This window comes from Scophthalmus maximus, chromosome 4 (assembly GCF_022379125.1).
Source record: "Scophthalmus maximus strain ysfricsl-2021 chromosome 4, ASM2237912v1, whole genome shotgun sequence".
NCBI classification, from domain to species: Eukaryota; Metazoa; Chordata; class Actinopteri; order Pleuronectiformes; family Scophthalmidae; genus Scophthalmus; species Scophthalmus maximus.
This window is the reverse complement of record NC_061518.1, coordinates 21,146,306-21,159,818: the sequence shown is the minus strand read 5'-3', so window position 1 is coordinate 21,159,818 and position 13,513 is coordinate 21,146,306. Positions and strand designations below refer to the sequence as shown.

Genomic DNA, 13,513 nt, shown 5'->3' with positions numbered 1-13,513 from the left:
CACGAGGCCAAAACCCCTGAGTTTTATCAATTGTCACTAGCTCGTCTCTTCAGGTGTCAGGGAGTGATGTTTACCCACTGCACATAGTGTTGTGTGGTGCGGTCCGTACCAATTTTGGGGGGTATTCAATTTACAGAGCCAAGCCCGTGTGGAAAAATCCGAAAAGTGTAATGGATTAAAATCATGTACTGCGCCTTTGAACTGACAACAAAACAACAATGAGTGTATTCGGTCTCTTGTTGGAGGCCATAGTAAAGGTGTGAGAACACACTCTGCGGGATCGTCGTGTAGAATAAAACATATTACTTCCTAATCTGCTGATCACATATATCAGGGCACATTAATCATAGCCTATTCAATAGCAACAAAAGACCAAGACCTTGCTTGATATCAGACTAATGCACAAATGACTGAGTCTGAGGTTGAGAAATGTGATTGAAGTTGTGACCATGAGCTAATTACACAGTCAGAGTCTTTGCTCTTTCTAAACGGCTACGGCTGCAGTCATTATAGTAGCACTCTGTGAAGTAGCTTTTGTCAGATCAAAACGCAACGTTGTATTACACATTTGTTTATCTGTGCAGAATGTACATAAAGTAAAGGAGACATGAGGTCAGCAGACAGGGTAATGGCACATTCTGGTAATTGTCTTGACTATTTGACAGAACAATTATTCCTGAGGTGAGATGACGCCGAATATCATTCAATATCGATGGTCTGTGTGCAGTGCAGCAGAAAAACTATTCTGACCAGTTTCTGCTAAAGAGATTTCCTTGAAACTTGGTGGAAGGATATTGACATGGGCCAAGAAAGAACTTTTGGATCAGGACAAGGAAGCAGATACAGGAATTCTTTCTTTAACATTGCGAGATACTGCAATTTTTTTTGTTGTTGACATTTTTACAGATTTCCCAGGGAATAAAACATGGCTCTTGATGGAAACAAATCAGGCATATTTAGTGGACTGATATACAAGTGTCTGCAATTGGGTGCAGCTCGATGGAATTTGAGGGGACTGTTGCCGGTCGGTTGACAGTACGCTCTACCGAGTGCAACTCCAGTTCTCAATGTATTGAGAAACAAAGTGATCTACATGATTAAAAACACCGCCACTTACAACTTCGTACAACAGGTGACCTCTTGACACTGGCACTTTATGCTCACCATATTATATATTGTGTCTGTATGTACTGTGGGTGAATATTTCAAAGTTTTTTTCTCCGCCAAGGAGGTTATGTTTTCACCCGTGTCTATTTGTTGGTTTATTTGTAAGCAGGATTACGCAAAAACAGCCAAGCTGATTCCCACCAAACTTGGTGGCAGGATGGGGCCTGGGCCTGGGAAGGACCCATTACATTAAGGGGTGGATCCAGGAACGTTTTTCTTTTCTTTTTAACCATGTTTTATGACATATAAATCATTTTGGATATCAGATATCAGATATTTTTCACTATAGAAACAAGACAATCATGTGTAAGAGTGTTCTGCGCTGTACTGAGTGTCATTCTAGTGTGTTTCTACGGATGTAAATACTTTGCTGAAGGTGGATATGCTTTTGACTGTCTGCTTGTGTACGTGGCATTTTGTTTTTGTGGCATTATACTGTCTGAACATGAATACGTTGGTGAGCACATCCTGATACGATTTGAATGGAAAGTGTCCTGTTTTATACGTTCAATCATTTGAGGTACAAAAAAAATAACACAAGCTTGATCTTTTAACAGAGACTTAAGTCAAAAAGTTAAGCATTAATTACATTTACAAAAAATGTACAACTAAAATCCGTTCGATACAGTTTCACTGCAAACTTCATGTAAGTTTTATCATTATTTTTCATTATTGATTTTTAAAGAGGCTGCAGAGCTGCAAGTTTTGTACTTTGTGAAGCTCAGTTGGTGGGTGAAGTGTTTGATTCTGCCTGGGACCACCCATGGGGAAACTCACAGTACAACTACACTGGATTAATGCACATATCAAACGGCATCTTTTACCTCCGACACAGGCACCATCCTGTGGAACAAACAGTAAGGCCCACTGGAGAACTTGAACGCTTCCCCTGCACATCCACACAGAACACTGTGAGATAAACCAACACGCACACATCATACAGATGACGACGGGCGACGTCTGTGTCCTACTGACAACTAAGCCCCTGAGCCTCAGGTTGGGTTGTCATCACACAGGCGTTGACAGCACCTTGTCCCCGAAACTCCGGCCAACCCCTTACCCGGTGGGATGGTGAACCCAGGGGGCAGCTGAATGGTCGTCTGCTGCTGAGGCGGTCTGACAATCAGCTGGGGGGCTACGACCCTCTGAGGTGCCGGGAGTCCGGGACGGGGCTGAGATGTGGCCCCCGCAGGTGATGGCGAGGGAGCCGAGGGCCTGACCGTGCTCACAGTGCTGGTCACCGATGTGGTCTGACCAGGGCCACACGCTGGACTGGTCGCCAGCCCTGTGCCACATGCAGGACTGGTCGCCAGCACTGTGCCACATGCAGGACTGGTCGCCAGCACTGTGCCACATGCAGGACTGGTCGCCAGCACTGTGCCACATGCAGGACTGGTCGCCAGCACTGTGCCACATGCAGGACTGGTCGCCAGCACTGTGCCACACGCAGTGGCCGTGGCAGAGCTCAGAGGCCGGGTCACTGTTGTGGTGGTCGTGGCTCCTGCTGCCGTGGTCGTTGTCGGCGTGGCCACAGAAGGTGCAGGGGGAACAGTGGTCACGACAGAGTTCACACCGACAGACTGACTCGACATTGCAATTTTGGACTGACACTCGTCTGTTCTGGAAGCCCCGGGGTCCGCGCCCGCCTTGCTGTGGTTCTCCAGCGGCGCCGGAGAGGAGGCGCCGGGTGCCGCGCCAGCGCCCTGCTGGACCAGGGCCGAAACGCTGGTCCCGTTGCCGTTCTGGGCTATACTGGCCACGATGTGACTCGGGAGTCTGTGCAGGGCGATGGTGGGAGTCCCCCGGTCCAGGGCAATAGCCGACTGACCCACGGGCAGGCTGGCGTTGGACACGGTGAAAGTGGACGTGTTGATGGAGGATGTCACCGGCCGAGAAGAGTTCGTCGCAGCGGCACTGGGATCCACAGAGCCGGCGCCGTCGGCCACCGCTACGCTGCTGCTGCTGCTGCTGCTGTTCCTCCTCGTCGTCACCGCCGCGCCGTTGAAGCTCCTCGCCCGGGACGAGGCGCTCCTCCGTGGCGCGGCGATGCGTTTCCTGGCCGGGTTCGCCTCCGTCGACGTCTCGCCTGCTGTGCCCGGGGCAGCGACCTTCGAGCCGCGGCCGGCCGCGGTGCTCATGCTGATGCCGACGCTGGCGGGCGGAGACGCCGGCGTCGGCACGCCGGCAGCGGTCGGTGTTGTGATGGATGCTCCATGTGATCGCGACGCGCCGCCGCCCGCTGCGTTCGCGCACACGGGAGCCGGAGCGGCGGCGGGCTCGCCGGGAGGCGCGCAGCAGCCCCGGACAGGAGGTGTGACAGTCGCATCCGCACCGACGTCGTTGGAGTTGACCTCCTGGCGCATCTCGGGTTTGTTACGCCGCCGCGGTTGTTGTTGTTGTTGTTGGTCCAGTGTTGTGGTGCCCAGCGGAGCTGGTAGCGTTTTGCCTGAGAGATGGTTCGCGGGGGCCACGGAGCCAGCGCCTCCGTTTTCGTCCGTTTTGCTCGCGGGGTTGCTTTGGCCGGAGAGCTGCGACTCCAACGAGCCCACCAGGTCGCTCACGGCTTTTTCATCCACCTCTGAAAAGAGCATATCTTCCAGGGGGTCGGAGGCGCCCGCCATCTCTGATCACCGATAGCTGTCTTATTTTCTTTCTTTTTCTTTTTTTTTTTTCTTTTACAGTGCGCCTGCGTGTTACTAGGCATTGTGGGAATGGCTCTGACGTCATTGGATGGGGAGGGGGCGGGTACCCCCGATGTATTCTATTTCATGTTTTTTCTCTAAGTCGAATGTTTTGAAGGAGGTGAAAACCCACGTAGTTTCGTGAACCATCGCAAACCGTATGTGACGTGCTTAATGTGTACCTACTTATTTGTGAATAAAAACAATGAAATCCGTTAAGCACAAGAAATATGCGTGTGGTTTGTATTTATTTCTCTACATCTAAAAAAAATATGTATTCTCCATCATTGACGAAATAGCGGGGAAGGATGCGATCCCGTGTGATATCGCGATGGGATAGAATGGCCGAATCTCAAATCGCTGCTAAACGTCCCTTAACTGATCCGCTACTTTTCTTCCCAACACAAAGTAACAAAATAACAAAATAACATTGCGCGTTTAGTTTTTAGATATAAGCATTGACCGTGTTTCACTAATAGAGGACCCTCTCCTCTAGGGGAGCAGGGAGCAGCGGGTGGGCGAGGAGGCAACTTTGGAGGAATGAGCCTCGGCCTTTCTCCCAACATCCTTAGCGGCGGGCGAAGGAAAATGCAAACGGCCATGTCGTGGTAGAGCAGCGCAGAGGCGAGTGAGTGCGGACCGCGGCGGAACTTTTCGAGGCCGTCGAATGTCGCCTGCAAACTAAAAGTTCTGGAATAATAACAATTTAAAAAGATTTTTTTTTTAAAAACCGCAGCCGATAGCACGTTGGACCGCAGACGGTGTCTCGTGGACGTGTTCAGTTGAAAGCAAGAGGACGAACATGAGCGGAGGGGGGACGCCGTACATTGGCAGCAAGATCAGCCTCATCTCCAAGGCCAAGATTCGCTATGAGGGGATCCTGTACACCATCGACACCGAGAACTCGACCGTGGCTCTCGCTAAGGGTGAGAGAGGGGACCGCGGCCCCCGGCGATGGCCGCTGCGCCGCCCCGCAGTCGCGACACGGCGACTATAGACTCGGAACTAATGTCGGCGCAGTTAGCTCCGTCTGTTAGCCCCCCTTAGCCGACTAACGGCTAAGTGTCGCTGCGGTTCACACTCCGCGTCCTTTGTTTACGTGCCTCGGCTCTCGGGACGGATCTGCCCCTCGGGGGCCGAGGACCGGCTGGATTACAGGGGAGAGGCGGTCCCTGTTACCGCAAAACACTTGTTTCTAAGTAGTTGTGATTTATTGGTGGGGTTTTGTTTTTTCAGGGAAGTTAGATTTCATTGTGTGTTCCCAGTGAGGTCGAGCGACGTAGACACAAGATGATACCCGTCGTCGTGTCGCGTGTACTTACAGATGGTTCTCCCACGGTCCGAGGGAAGTGGTTTGTGTCGCACACTGCACTTTGAGATGCGGTTTTTTTTGTTGTTGTTTTTTAATTTTGAAGACAAACATCAAAGGCTCACTTTGGTTTACGTCTTGGTCTTTTTCTTCCCCGTCGTAAAGCAGCATACTGTTTAACAGTGGCCTCGTTAAAGAACACTTCTCAACAGCTTTAATACAAAAAGGGACTAATTGTTGTCAGGTAATTCAAACTATTCTGTGTTTCCCGCCCCCCCCCAACAGTTCGCTCCTTCGGCACTGAAGATCGGCCCACTGACAGGCCTATCCCACCCCGGGAGGAAGTGTTCGAGTACATCATCTTCCGCGGAAGTGACATAAAAGACCTGACCGTTTGCGAGCCGCCCAAGAGCACGAGCAACCTGCCTCAGGACCCTGCCATAGTCCAGGTAAGTTGACCCGCCTGCTCCTCTGCACTGTAGAACAGCTGGAAGAATGACATTCCCCCCGTCGTTTTTCCAAATAACAGACACAGGGAATCTTCACTAAACACATTTCAACCCCTGGGGCAATCCTGCCCACTGCCCTGCCACTTTCTCATCGAGGCAAAGACATTTTGTTTTCTCAGAGGGAAGAGTACAAGAGTAAATGGTTAGATAATAAACGCTGACTGAAATCCGTTTAGCCGCTCTGAGCGCGGGGCTCTCACACGGCGCTCGCCGGCTTGCTGTCACACATCATGGCTTACTGAGACGCTCAAGTAGAACAGTCACCGTTACCCACACACGCAACAAGTCCGCGTGTCTGCGCTGGTGCCACCAACCTTTGTCTCGCATGTTCCGCGCTATCACTGAAAACCCCTGCGGTTTTAGAAAAACTACAGCCAGACACCGAAGGACACTCTACAACAGTTGTCTTTGTAATGTTTTTGTCAACAGCGCAGTTCCGTGACTGAGTGTAGTTTCTGTTGGTGAAAACAAAAATAAAACACTGCAAAGACTCTGACAACTTTATCACATGCTCATAGAGAGAAGTTCTTTTGTTGTTGTTGTTGCTGAGGCTTAAGTACGACCTCAACTACTCCATCAGTCAAATGAATTAAATGAAACGCCTTGCATTTGCAGCTCATACTGTGTAAATGTATTTTTCTTTTCTTTTTTCATTAATCTAATCATAAACTGTCCGGCATGACTCTGGTGAAAAGGAATGGAGCCGGTGTGTGTGAGCCTTGCACAAACATTTGCAGCTGTCATTTTGGTCAGAACTACAATTACACATTTGTATCTTGCAGATGCTGATTTCAGTAGATTAAAAGGAAATCATTCCACCCGAGTAACCCATGTGAATTTGTTTGAAACTGCTGTAGGTCTTGTCATGTTTTTTTTTACAGTGGGCTGTGTATTTGTTTTTCTAGTCATCAGTTGGATCCAGCAATGCCGCAGGAGCAGCATCATCATTCCAGTCCGCTGGTTCCTATGCTCCGTTCAGCAGTGCTCCTGTCCCACCTTACAGCCAGTTTGGTGTGGCCCCCCTTGCAGCCCAGCACTTTGAATCTGCTGGAGCAGGAGGTAAAGAGTAGTTCTTGTTCAAACGTGTTTATTCACTGTACGAAATTGAGGGATGCACCATGAAGGAGAGCTCTGAAAATGGTTCTTTGTCACACATAATGATATAATATTACTTGAGACAAAAATAAACTCTGTAGATTATATACTAGTGGATTTTCAAACTTAAACAAATAAAAAGCAGAAGTTGTCTGGAAGATACCAAATCAAACAAACCTCCATATTATATATTTGATATTTTTACATATAAATGCAATAAATGAACCAAATAAACATGACAGAGCAGATGGACTCAATAAGGGCGACATAAAACCCTGATATTAAATGACACTGTAAAGTGGCACACACATTGAATAATGCACCACAATGACAATGTTTCTTCTTATCAGCCTTATTAGATATTAGATGTCAGTTTGATCATTTGAATCTTGGATTACGCTGAAAGGAACAAAATAAATTATTATGAAATAAAATCTTCCTCATCTGAGTTACATTGATTATTTCCAGCTATTTTGCCACATTCACATTATGTTGTATGTGATGTTTTAGTTGTCTCTGTCAGCTGCTTAAAAACAAACTAGGTTGTAAGCTAATAAGCCTCTGCTTTTAAGAAAATCCTGAAGCTTGAATCACACTTTGTTGTTTCTGCAGGACGCACTAGTCCCCTGCTGGACTCTTTAAAGAAAGGCCCCAACCTGGAGCAGGCCGTGCATGCCCCACCGTCAGCTGCCCCAGTGCCACCTGCACCTGTCGGACAGAGGAGTCAGACAGGGGTTGCAGGCCCAACCAGACCCACCAGCACCATCACTGGCAGCCAAAAGCCCCCAGACCTCCTGGAGCAGCGAAAAGGTGAGAGATTCGTTGCAAGCTTTTTTGGGGACATTTTTACACTGATGAAAGTCCAGCGAGAGTCCTGCCAAGCACTGGTGTTGATGACCAGAGGTGTAGGGATATTTATAAAAAATAGTATAAGTAATTCAACTTTTTTGGCTCAAGAGATTCTTGAGCCAAGCCCAGAGAAGCCTGCTTACTGCCGAACCTGCACCGTGTCAGAAGCTCATGCTTGTGTTGCACAGAATGTCTGTTCTATATCATTATTATCATTATCATATCATTACAAAGTTATGTTGAGTTAAACTGATGCTTACGTTTTCTTTGTTCTCGGCTCAGCTCCTGATGTTCAGAAAGTGTCACAGCCAGATGTTGAACACGGTGCCGTTGAAAACCGGGATCCCAACAAGCGTCATGCTGGTGAGTAAACTGCACCATCAGTTAATACCTAAAACACACTAAAGTGAAATGTTCATTTGTTAGTAGCATCTATTAAATATGGACTATTATTACTTAACAATTGGGCTGTGCAATATGACCAAAATCTTTTATCTCGATAGAGGTCATTTCATATTCACATAACGATACATATTGTTGGTCATTGCTTCAACCATCTCTCATCCATATAAACTGCAGACATCTGCTTCACTTCATCACCATGAAATTTTCAGATGTTGTGCTATGGATTGTGTATTGAAGTTTTTATTTTACGTCATCTGCATTGTTACATAGAGAATATTAACTCTAAATATGTTTTCTTTTTTTTAGGCAATAATGAAATCTTTTATTTATGTTGTCTTCCATCTTCATTTAATCTGACCCATATATTTCATTCATTTAGAAATATGTATATATAATTTTTTTGATAAGTTAACCAAAGGATTAATCGACTAAACAGAAAATAATCGTCAGTTTAATTGAAAAAAGGATCGTTAGATTAATCGACTAATTGAAAAAATAATCAATAAATTAATTGATAAATGTCTGAATGTTACTAGATTTGTATTTTCCAGCGGGCGCTCTGCCCCTCCGCCGCGGACGCGGAAGAGGAAACCGTAGCAGAGGCAAAGTGAACTTGCGCCGGGACGGCACCATGAAGTTCGATGAAGACTTTGACTTTGAGACCGCCAACGCCCAGTTTCACAAAGATGAGATTGACAAAGAGCTCCAGAACAAGCTCAAACTGAAAGGTACAGCTTCAACACAGTTGTTTATCCTATCAATACTTCTGCCAGTGAAAACTCAAGAAGTAACTAGAAGTGAAATGTTTTTTCACTGTTGGTATCTGCAATGTGACCGTGTGATTCCTCAGCTCTGATGTTCACTTTATTAAAGGGGCAGTAAGCGATTCTAAAGCAATGCACGTCCGTTAACTGTCGGTTCTGTGTGTGTGTGTGTGTGCGGCGGGAAAAAAATCGGGGTTTTCGGCGCAGCCCAGGCTCCGTAAATTGAAAGAAAAGAAAGTGGTACAACACTGCGAGCGCAGTTTGTAAACATCACTCGTCGACACCTTCAGAACCGTGCTGGCGGGTGGTGCTGCAACTCCACAGTTTTGCCTAGTGGTCAGTGCGCTGTTCGGATTAGCAGCCCGGCCAGAGCAGTAAAGTCACAACAACAACACAGAGAGAAACAAACTTCCTCCAGAATCGCTGACTGCTCCTTTAAGTTAAAGGGATTTTACATCTTCTTTTTTTTTAACAAAATGTCTTCCAACACAACAGATGACAAGCCTGAGAAGCCGCTGAACGGAGAAGAAACTGCTGACTCAGAACATCCGGTCAATGAGGCCGCCACTGAGGAGGAGGAGGCTGTGAACAACCCATGTTACTATGACAAGACCAAGTCCTTCTTTGATAACTTGTCCAGTAACGCTGAAAGGTACCTTGTTGTGTTGCTTTTTGATGGACCCGAATCCCCACTGTGTTCAGACTGATGGTCACACTGCAACAAAAGCAAGTGTTGGTACAGAGGATTACACAAAAAGCAGAGGCCCGTTTTTTAAGGCTTCGTCAGACACGAAATAGGATTTTACAAGTCAGAAGAATCTCCTTGCAGAAGACGTTTGCTTTAATTTGAGATTAACTGTAGACTTTGCACGTGGTCGTGCACTTTCATGTGGGTTGGCTCACGTGTAGGACTGTACTGAGACAGAACCAACTTTTTTTCCAGAACTACTCGGCATCTTATTGCTGGAGCCTCCGTGAGCACCTCTTTAGAAAACCAACTTCTTTCTTGTCTCCCTTTTTTACAGTGCTACTATTAGTCTGAAGAGTTTCTCTATTTGACTATACATTTTATAAACAGATAAACATAACACTAAAAGACTTTTGTTTTTTTAATCTTTTTCAGTAAATCGGGTGAAAGAGGATTTTCAAGGTAAGTCACATTTTCTCAGCTGTGTTTGGAGAGGTACAGCAGGTGAAGGAGGGGATGTTGGCACGGAGAGTAAACGCACTAACCGAAACATCGAATGCTTTTGGATATTGACCTCATGAGTATGTATATTATATTATATTATATTATTATATGTATAATATTATAATATAATATTGAAATAAATATATCAGGATATGTAAAAGCCAAAATTGCCACGTTAGTCTGCGGTGCCTCCCTTCACGTCTCATTGATTTTGTTGACCAGAAAGATGGAGCCTGATGAGTCTGTGTGTGTGCGTGTCAGGGATCGAAGGTCAAACTGGGCCGAGGAGAGGCGAATGAATGCCGAGACGTTCGGCATCCCCATGAGGCACAATCGAGGAAGAGGGGGTTTCCGTGGCCGCGGCTTCATGGGGCCCCGCGGAGGCAGAGGGCGACCGGTGAGCAGGGGCTCCTTCGGGCCACCCCGGGGTCCCCCACCCGGTTTCAGAGGCGGATTCAGAGGTGGCAGAGGAGGCCGGGATTTCTCTGATTTTGAATACAGGGTATATATATCATTTCTATGTGCTCTGCACAGTATAAAAGTATTATGGAAGAGCAGTAGACGTGTAAGAACTCTGATGCAGTTCTAACTTGTTATTTCTTTTCTTCCAGAAGGATAACAAGGTGGCTGCATAGTGCAAGAGCAATGGATCCAAAAAGAACTGTAGCCCCTCATCGTGAAATTATTCCAGCTCAAGAAATTTTCTTTGGTTTCCACATTTGACAGGAAAAAAAATGAAGACATCTTCTCGGTCACCAGCACCGGGGTTGACCGTTAGACATCAGGGGGTGAGAGTACACAAGTTTAGTTTGATAAACAGCCATCAGATGGACAAGATGTGTCAATACACTGCTTCGGAGTGACGCTGTATTTTTGCATCGGTCAAGTTCATTTCTTTCCGAAGGCGTCTTTGATATTGAAAGCTGTATGCAGAAAGCCCACTGATACTGTGAGCAGATCACGGTTCACGTGATCCATAGCTTTATTTCTTATTTTCTTTCAGTTTTCTGATCATATTCGGGGGGCACCAAATTTCATTGCATTGCCTGTTGCACCATATTTTTCCCACCTGCTCAGACTAATGTTGGTTACCATGTGTGGTTCTTCTATCATCCATTCATTCTCAATAAACTGGTGAGGTCAAAGCCAACTGACAGAAACTAAATCCAAGCTGAATTCTGGAATGAATGAATGAATGTATATCTAGCTCATCTTCTAATTCGTGCCCTCCAGCAAACCAACGACAGACGGACCCGCCTCCTAGTGTTTTTTAGAAACTAGTGCTCGGTAGTTAGAATCGTTAGATCAGGCTTCGTCCCCTCGGACCTCCCACATCAGATGAATTTTTTTCTGCTTTAGTTCTGTAGCTGGTTATGTGAAGGCAGCCTGATGCAGGAACCCAACAGGAGCCAGTCGTTTGAGGTGTGGGGACTTCACAGCAAATCATTTAGAAGTATTTGTTTACTAGACTTTTTTTGAGCAGGTCTGCTTATACAGTTGACTAAAAAAGGAGCATTCCCGTGATTAGTGTCAGAAAGAGACTCGTCAATCGCTTTAAGCGCCTTTAGAAGTTCTTAGGAAACGGAGGCCTCGAGTTAATTATTCCAAACATGCGGTCAGGATGAACAAGTTGGATTTGGATAACGGATGCTCCCAACTTTTGCCAAAAAGAATATGAGGGGATTGGTTGCGATAGAAAAAATTGTCAGCCACGTGTCATGTTTTCACATTTCAGTAACTCTTTAAAACGTTCCTTCCATGTCCGAAACATAATGAGCCATCTGTCAAAGCATTTTTCTCTTTTTTATTTTTATTAACAGCATCCTTTGTCTTACACTTGTGTCATCGACATTGTTTTTGTTGTCTGTACAGGCAGCTGTTTTCCACTGCAAGACTTAAGTACTTGTTGTGATTGTTTACTGAAAATGGGAATCTTGTAAGCGGATTGAATGATGTCTCGATAACGGTGACAGCATTTCTGAAAGCTACCAGACCTCCGGCTTGTCCATAGCTCCTCTTGTTGCATTATGGTCAATGTGATTGTTCTCTGGAGTGACTTTCTTTTTCCCGATGTGTGATCAAAGGGACGAGAACTGGATGTGGTGCCAGTGTGTTGGGAGGGAGGTGGGATATGATTGTTTTTTTTCTTTTTGGCTCTGATTTGATAGTACTTTAATTTGTTGACAGCTCTCCCTTTAACTTGAAGGTAAAGTATTGATAGCACTACAAGCTGCAATAGATCCTTTCTACAGCTGTGGCTGTTTGAAACCAAGCAGCCCAGTTGAATATGTGCTGTTTAACTGGATATTGTCGACTGCAGACCACTGCATGAAAGCCGTAGAATCCATCCCTTTTCAGGGGCTTTCACAATAACCAGCGAGATTGAATTTGAGACTAAAAGTATTACCGAGCAATTCAAAGCTGACGTGTGTTTTCATATGTTTGTTACTCCTTCCAGTCACTGGAATTGTAAACCAGGAATCGTTTTCTTGAGAATATCAGCAGAATTGAGTTTTTACATCGAATAAAGAGTTGTACAATAGCCATGTCTCTGTTATCTTTTTTTTTTTTTATCCATGTCACCCTAACTTATTGTTTTTGTAAGAAAAGACTAATTCAACGTCCTACTGTTCTTCCAAAAACAAACTAAAATAGTTTGATGACAAAAAGCCTTACATGCATGTCTCAGATGTCACTTTGCTCAAAGTAGAACTTGATTGCAACAGTAACAGATCAGTCATTTTATTTCTGATGCACGCTGGTAATAGAAACATCATTTTTAATAACATGAACCTGGAAGTAATTTTTTGATTGTGTGCCATCAGGATAAGTTCAGACACAGCGCAAGTTGCTTGTTGTCAATCAGTAGTCATCCCTTATTCTTCTGGCTCAGTGTAAAGGGGAAATCACTTGTATCTAAGTGCTCATCAGATGTAATGAATAACATTAACAAGGGCTAAACTGGCATAAACTCCGCTTGGTCCCTGACATTGTGCTGACTGAAGCCCATAATGTCATTAGTTATACTTGTGCTGTTCCTGTCAAAATAAAAATAAACAACCATCAATAAAGACATTTAGAAAGTTGATTTGATTAAGTATTTATACTCTTTGGGACATAAATTTATTTTTAAATACAATTTCTGCTAAAACCAATGAGAGGACACACTGTCCTTTGTTTCCAAAACACTCCTCACAGAGCATTAAATAAAATAGGGATTCAATGAAGTGGACACTTGTTGACGCTGTCGACACTTGTAGAGGGAGCGACTGATCAGCTTTTACAAACCTGGCCTGCGGGTGGCACAAGTGTTCAAAGTGGAAGAGCTAATCTACTGAGGACAGAATGTGTTGCTGCTGGCAGTGGTTGTGGATGAGTACGAATGAGGGCCTTTTGGTGTGGTGCCTGACGAAAGGTCAGGGGGGTCACTCAAAGGGTTAGGAGCCATCCTATGGACAGAGTGAGGAGGACTGGCAGTTCAATAAAAGAATCCATATTATACACAAGCACTCCTTGAATTATAACACCGTGGCTATCCTTAA

At 45.5% G+C, this 13,513-nt stretch overlaps 2 protein-coding genes across 9 annotated transcripts in view; one reads left to right on the top strand and one right to left on the bottom strand.

The window, feature by feature from the left end:
* The window catches only part of LOC118302678 (transcription initiation factor TFIID subunit 4-like), an 82,851-nt gene extending 78,582 nt beyond the window's left edge, over positions 1 to 4,269 (bottom strand). For all 5 annotated transcript variants that reach the window (XM_035629012.2, XM_035629015.2, XM_035629016.2 and 2 more), the window contains exon 1: positions 2,228 to 4,269. In XM_035629012.2, the coding sequence (XP_035484905.2) occupies positions 2,228 to 3,788 (1,561 nt within the window). In that variant the 5' untranslated portion in view covers positions 3,789 to 4,269. The remainder of the gene's footprint in view (positions 1 to 2,227) is intronic.
* A 190-nt stretch (positions 4,270 to 4,459) lies between these two features.
* lsm14ab (LSM14A mRNA processing body assembly factor b) lies at positions 4,460 to 12,513 on the top strand. 4 transcript variants are annotated; one of them, XM_035629023.2, is made up of 10 exons: positions 4,460 to 4,774; positions 5,443 to 5,606; positions 6,572 to 6,725; positions 7,374 to 7,571; positions 7,893 to 7,973; positions 8,567 to 8,743; positions 9,275 to 9,431; positions 9,903 to 9,929; positions 10,233 to 10,473; positions 10,583 to 12,513. In XM_035629023.2, exons 1-10 carry the CDS (start codon positions 4,651 to 4,653, stop codon positions 10,604 to 10,606), a joined length of 1,347 nt encoding a protein of 448 aa, XP_035484916.2. In that variant the 5' UTR covers positions 4,460 to 4,650; the 3' UTR covers positions 10,607 to 12,513. The 4 variants fall into 4 exon arrangements, with proteins under 4 accessions (XP_035484916.2, XP_035484915.2, XP_035484914.2 ...); XM_035629022.2 differs by having other exon boundaries at positions 4,461 to 4,774; positions 8,552 to 8,743; positions 10,586 to 12,513; XM_035629021.2 differs by having other exon boundaries at positions 4,462 to 4,774; positions 8,552 to 8,743.
* Positions 12,514 to 13,513: the final 1,000 nt, after the last annotated feature.

What these genes read in the sequence shown, in the direction of transcription:
- lsm14ab (XM_035629021.2), top strand. Translation starts at nt 4,651, where the DNA reads ATGAGCGGAGGGGGGACGCCGTACATTGGCAGCAAGATCAGCCTCATC. An exon ending in TTGTCCAGTAACGCTGAAAG is followed by an intron (nt 9,432 to 9,902) that starts GTACCTTGTTGT and finishes AATCTTTTTCAG; the next exon opens with TAAATCGGGTGAAAGAGGAT. An exon ending in TCTCTGATTTTGAATACAGG is followed by an intron (nt 10,474 to 10,582) that starts GTATATATATCA and finishes CTTTTCTTCCAG; the next exon opens with AAGGATAACAAGGTGGCTGC.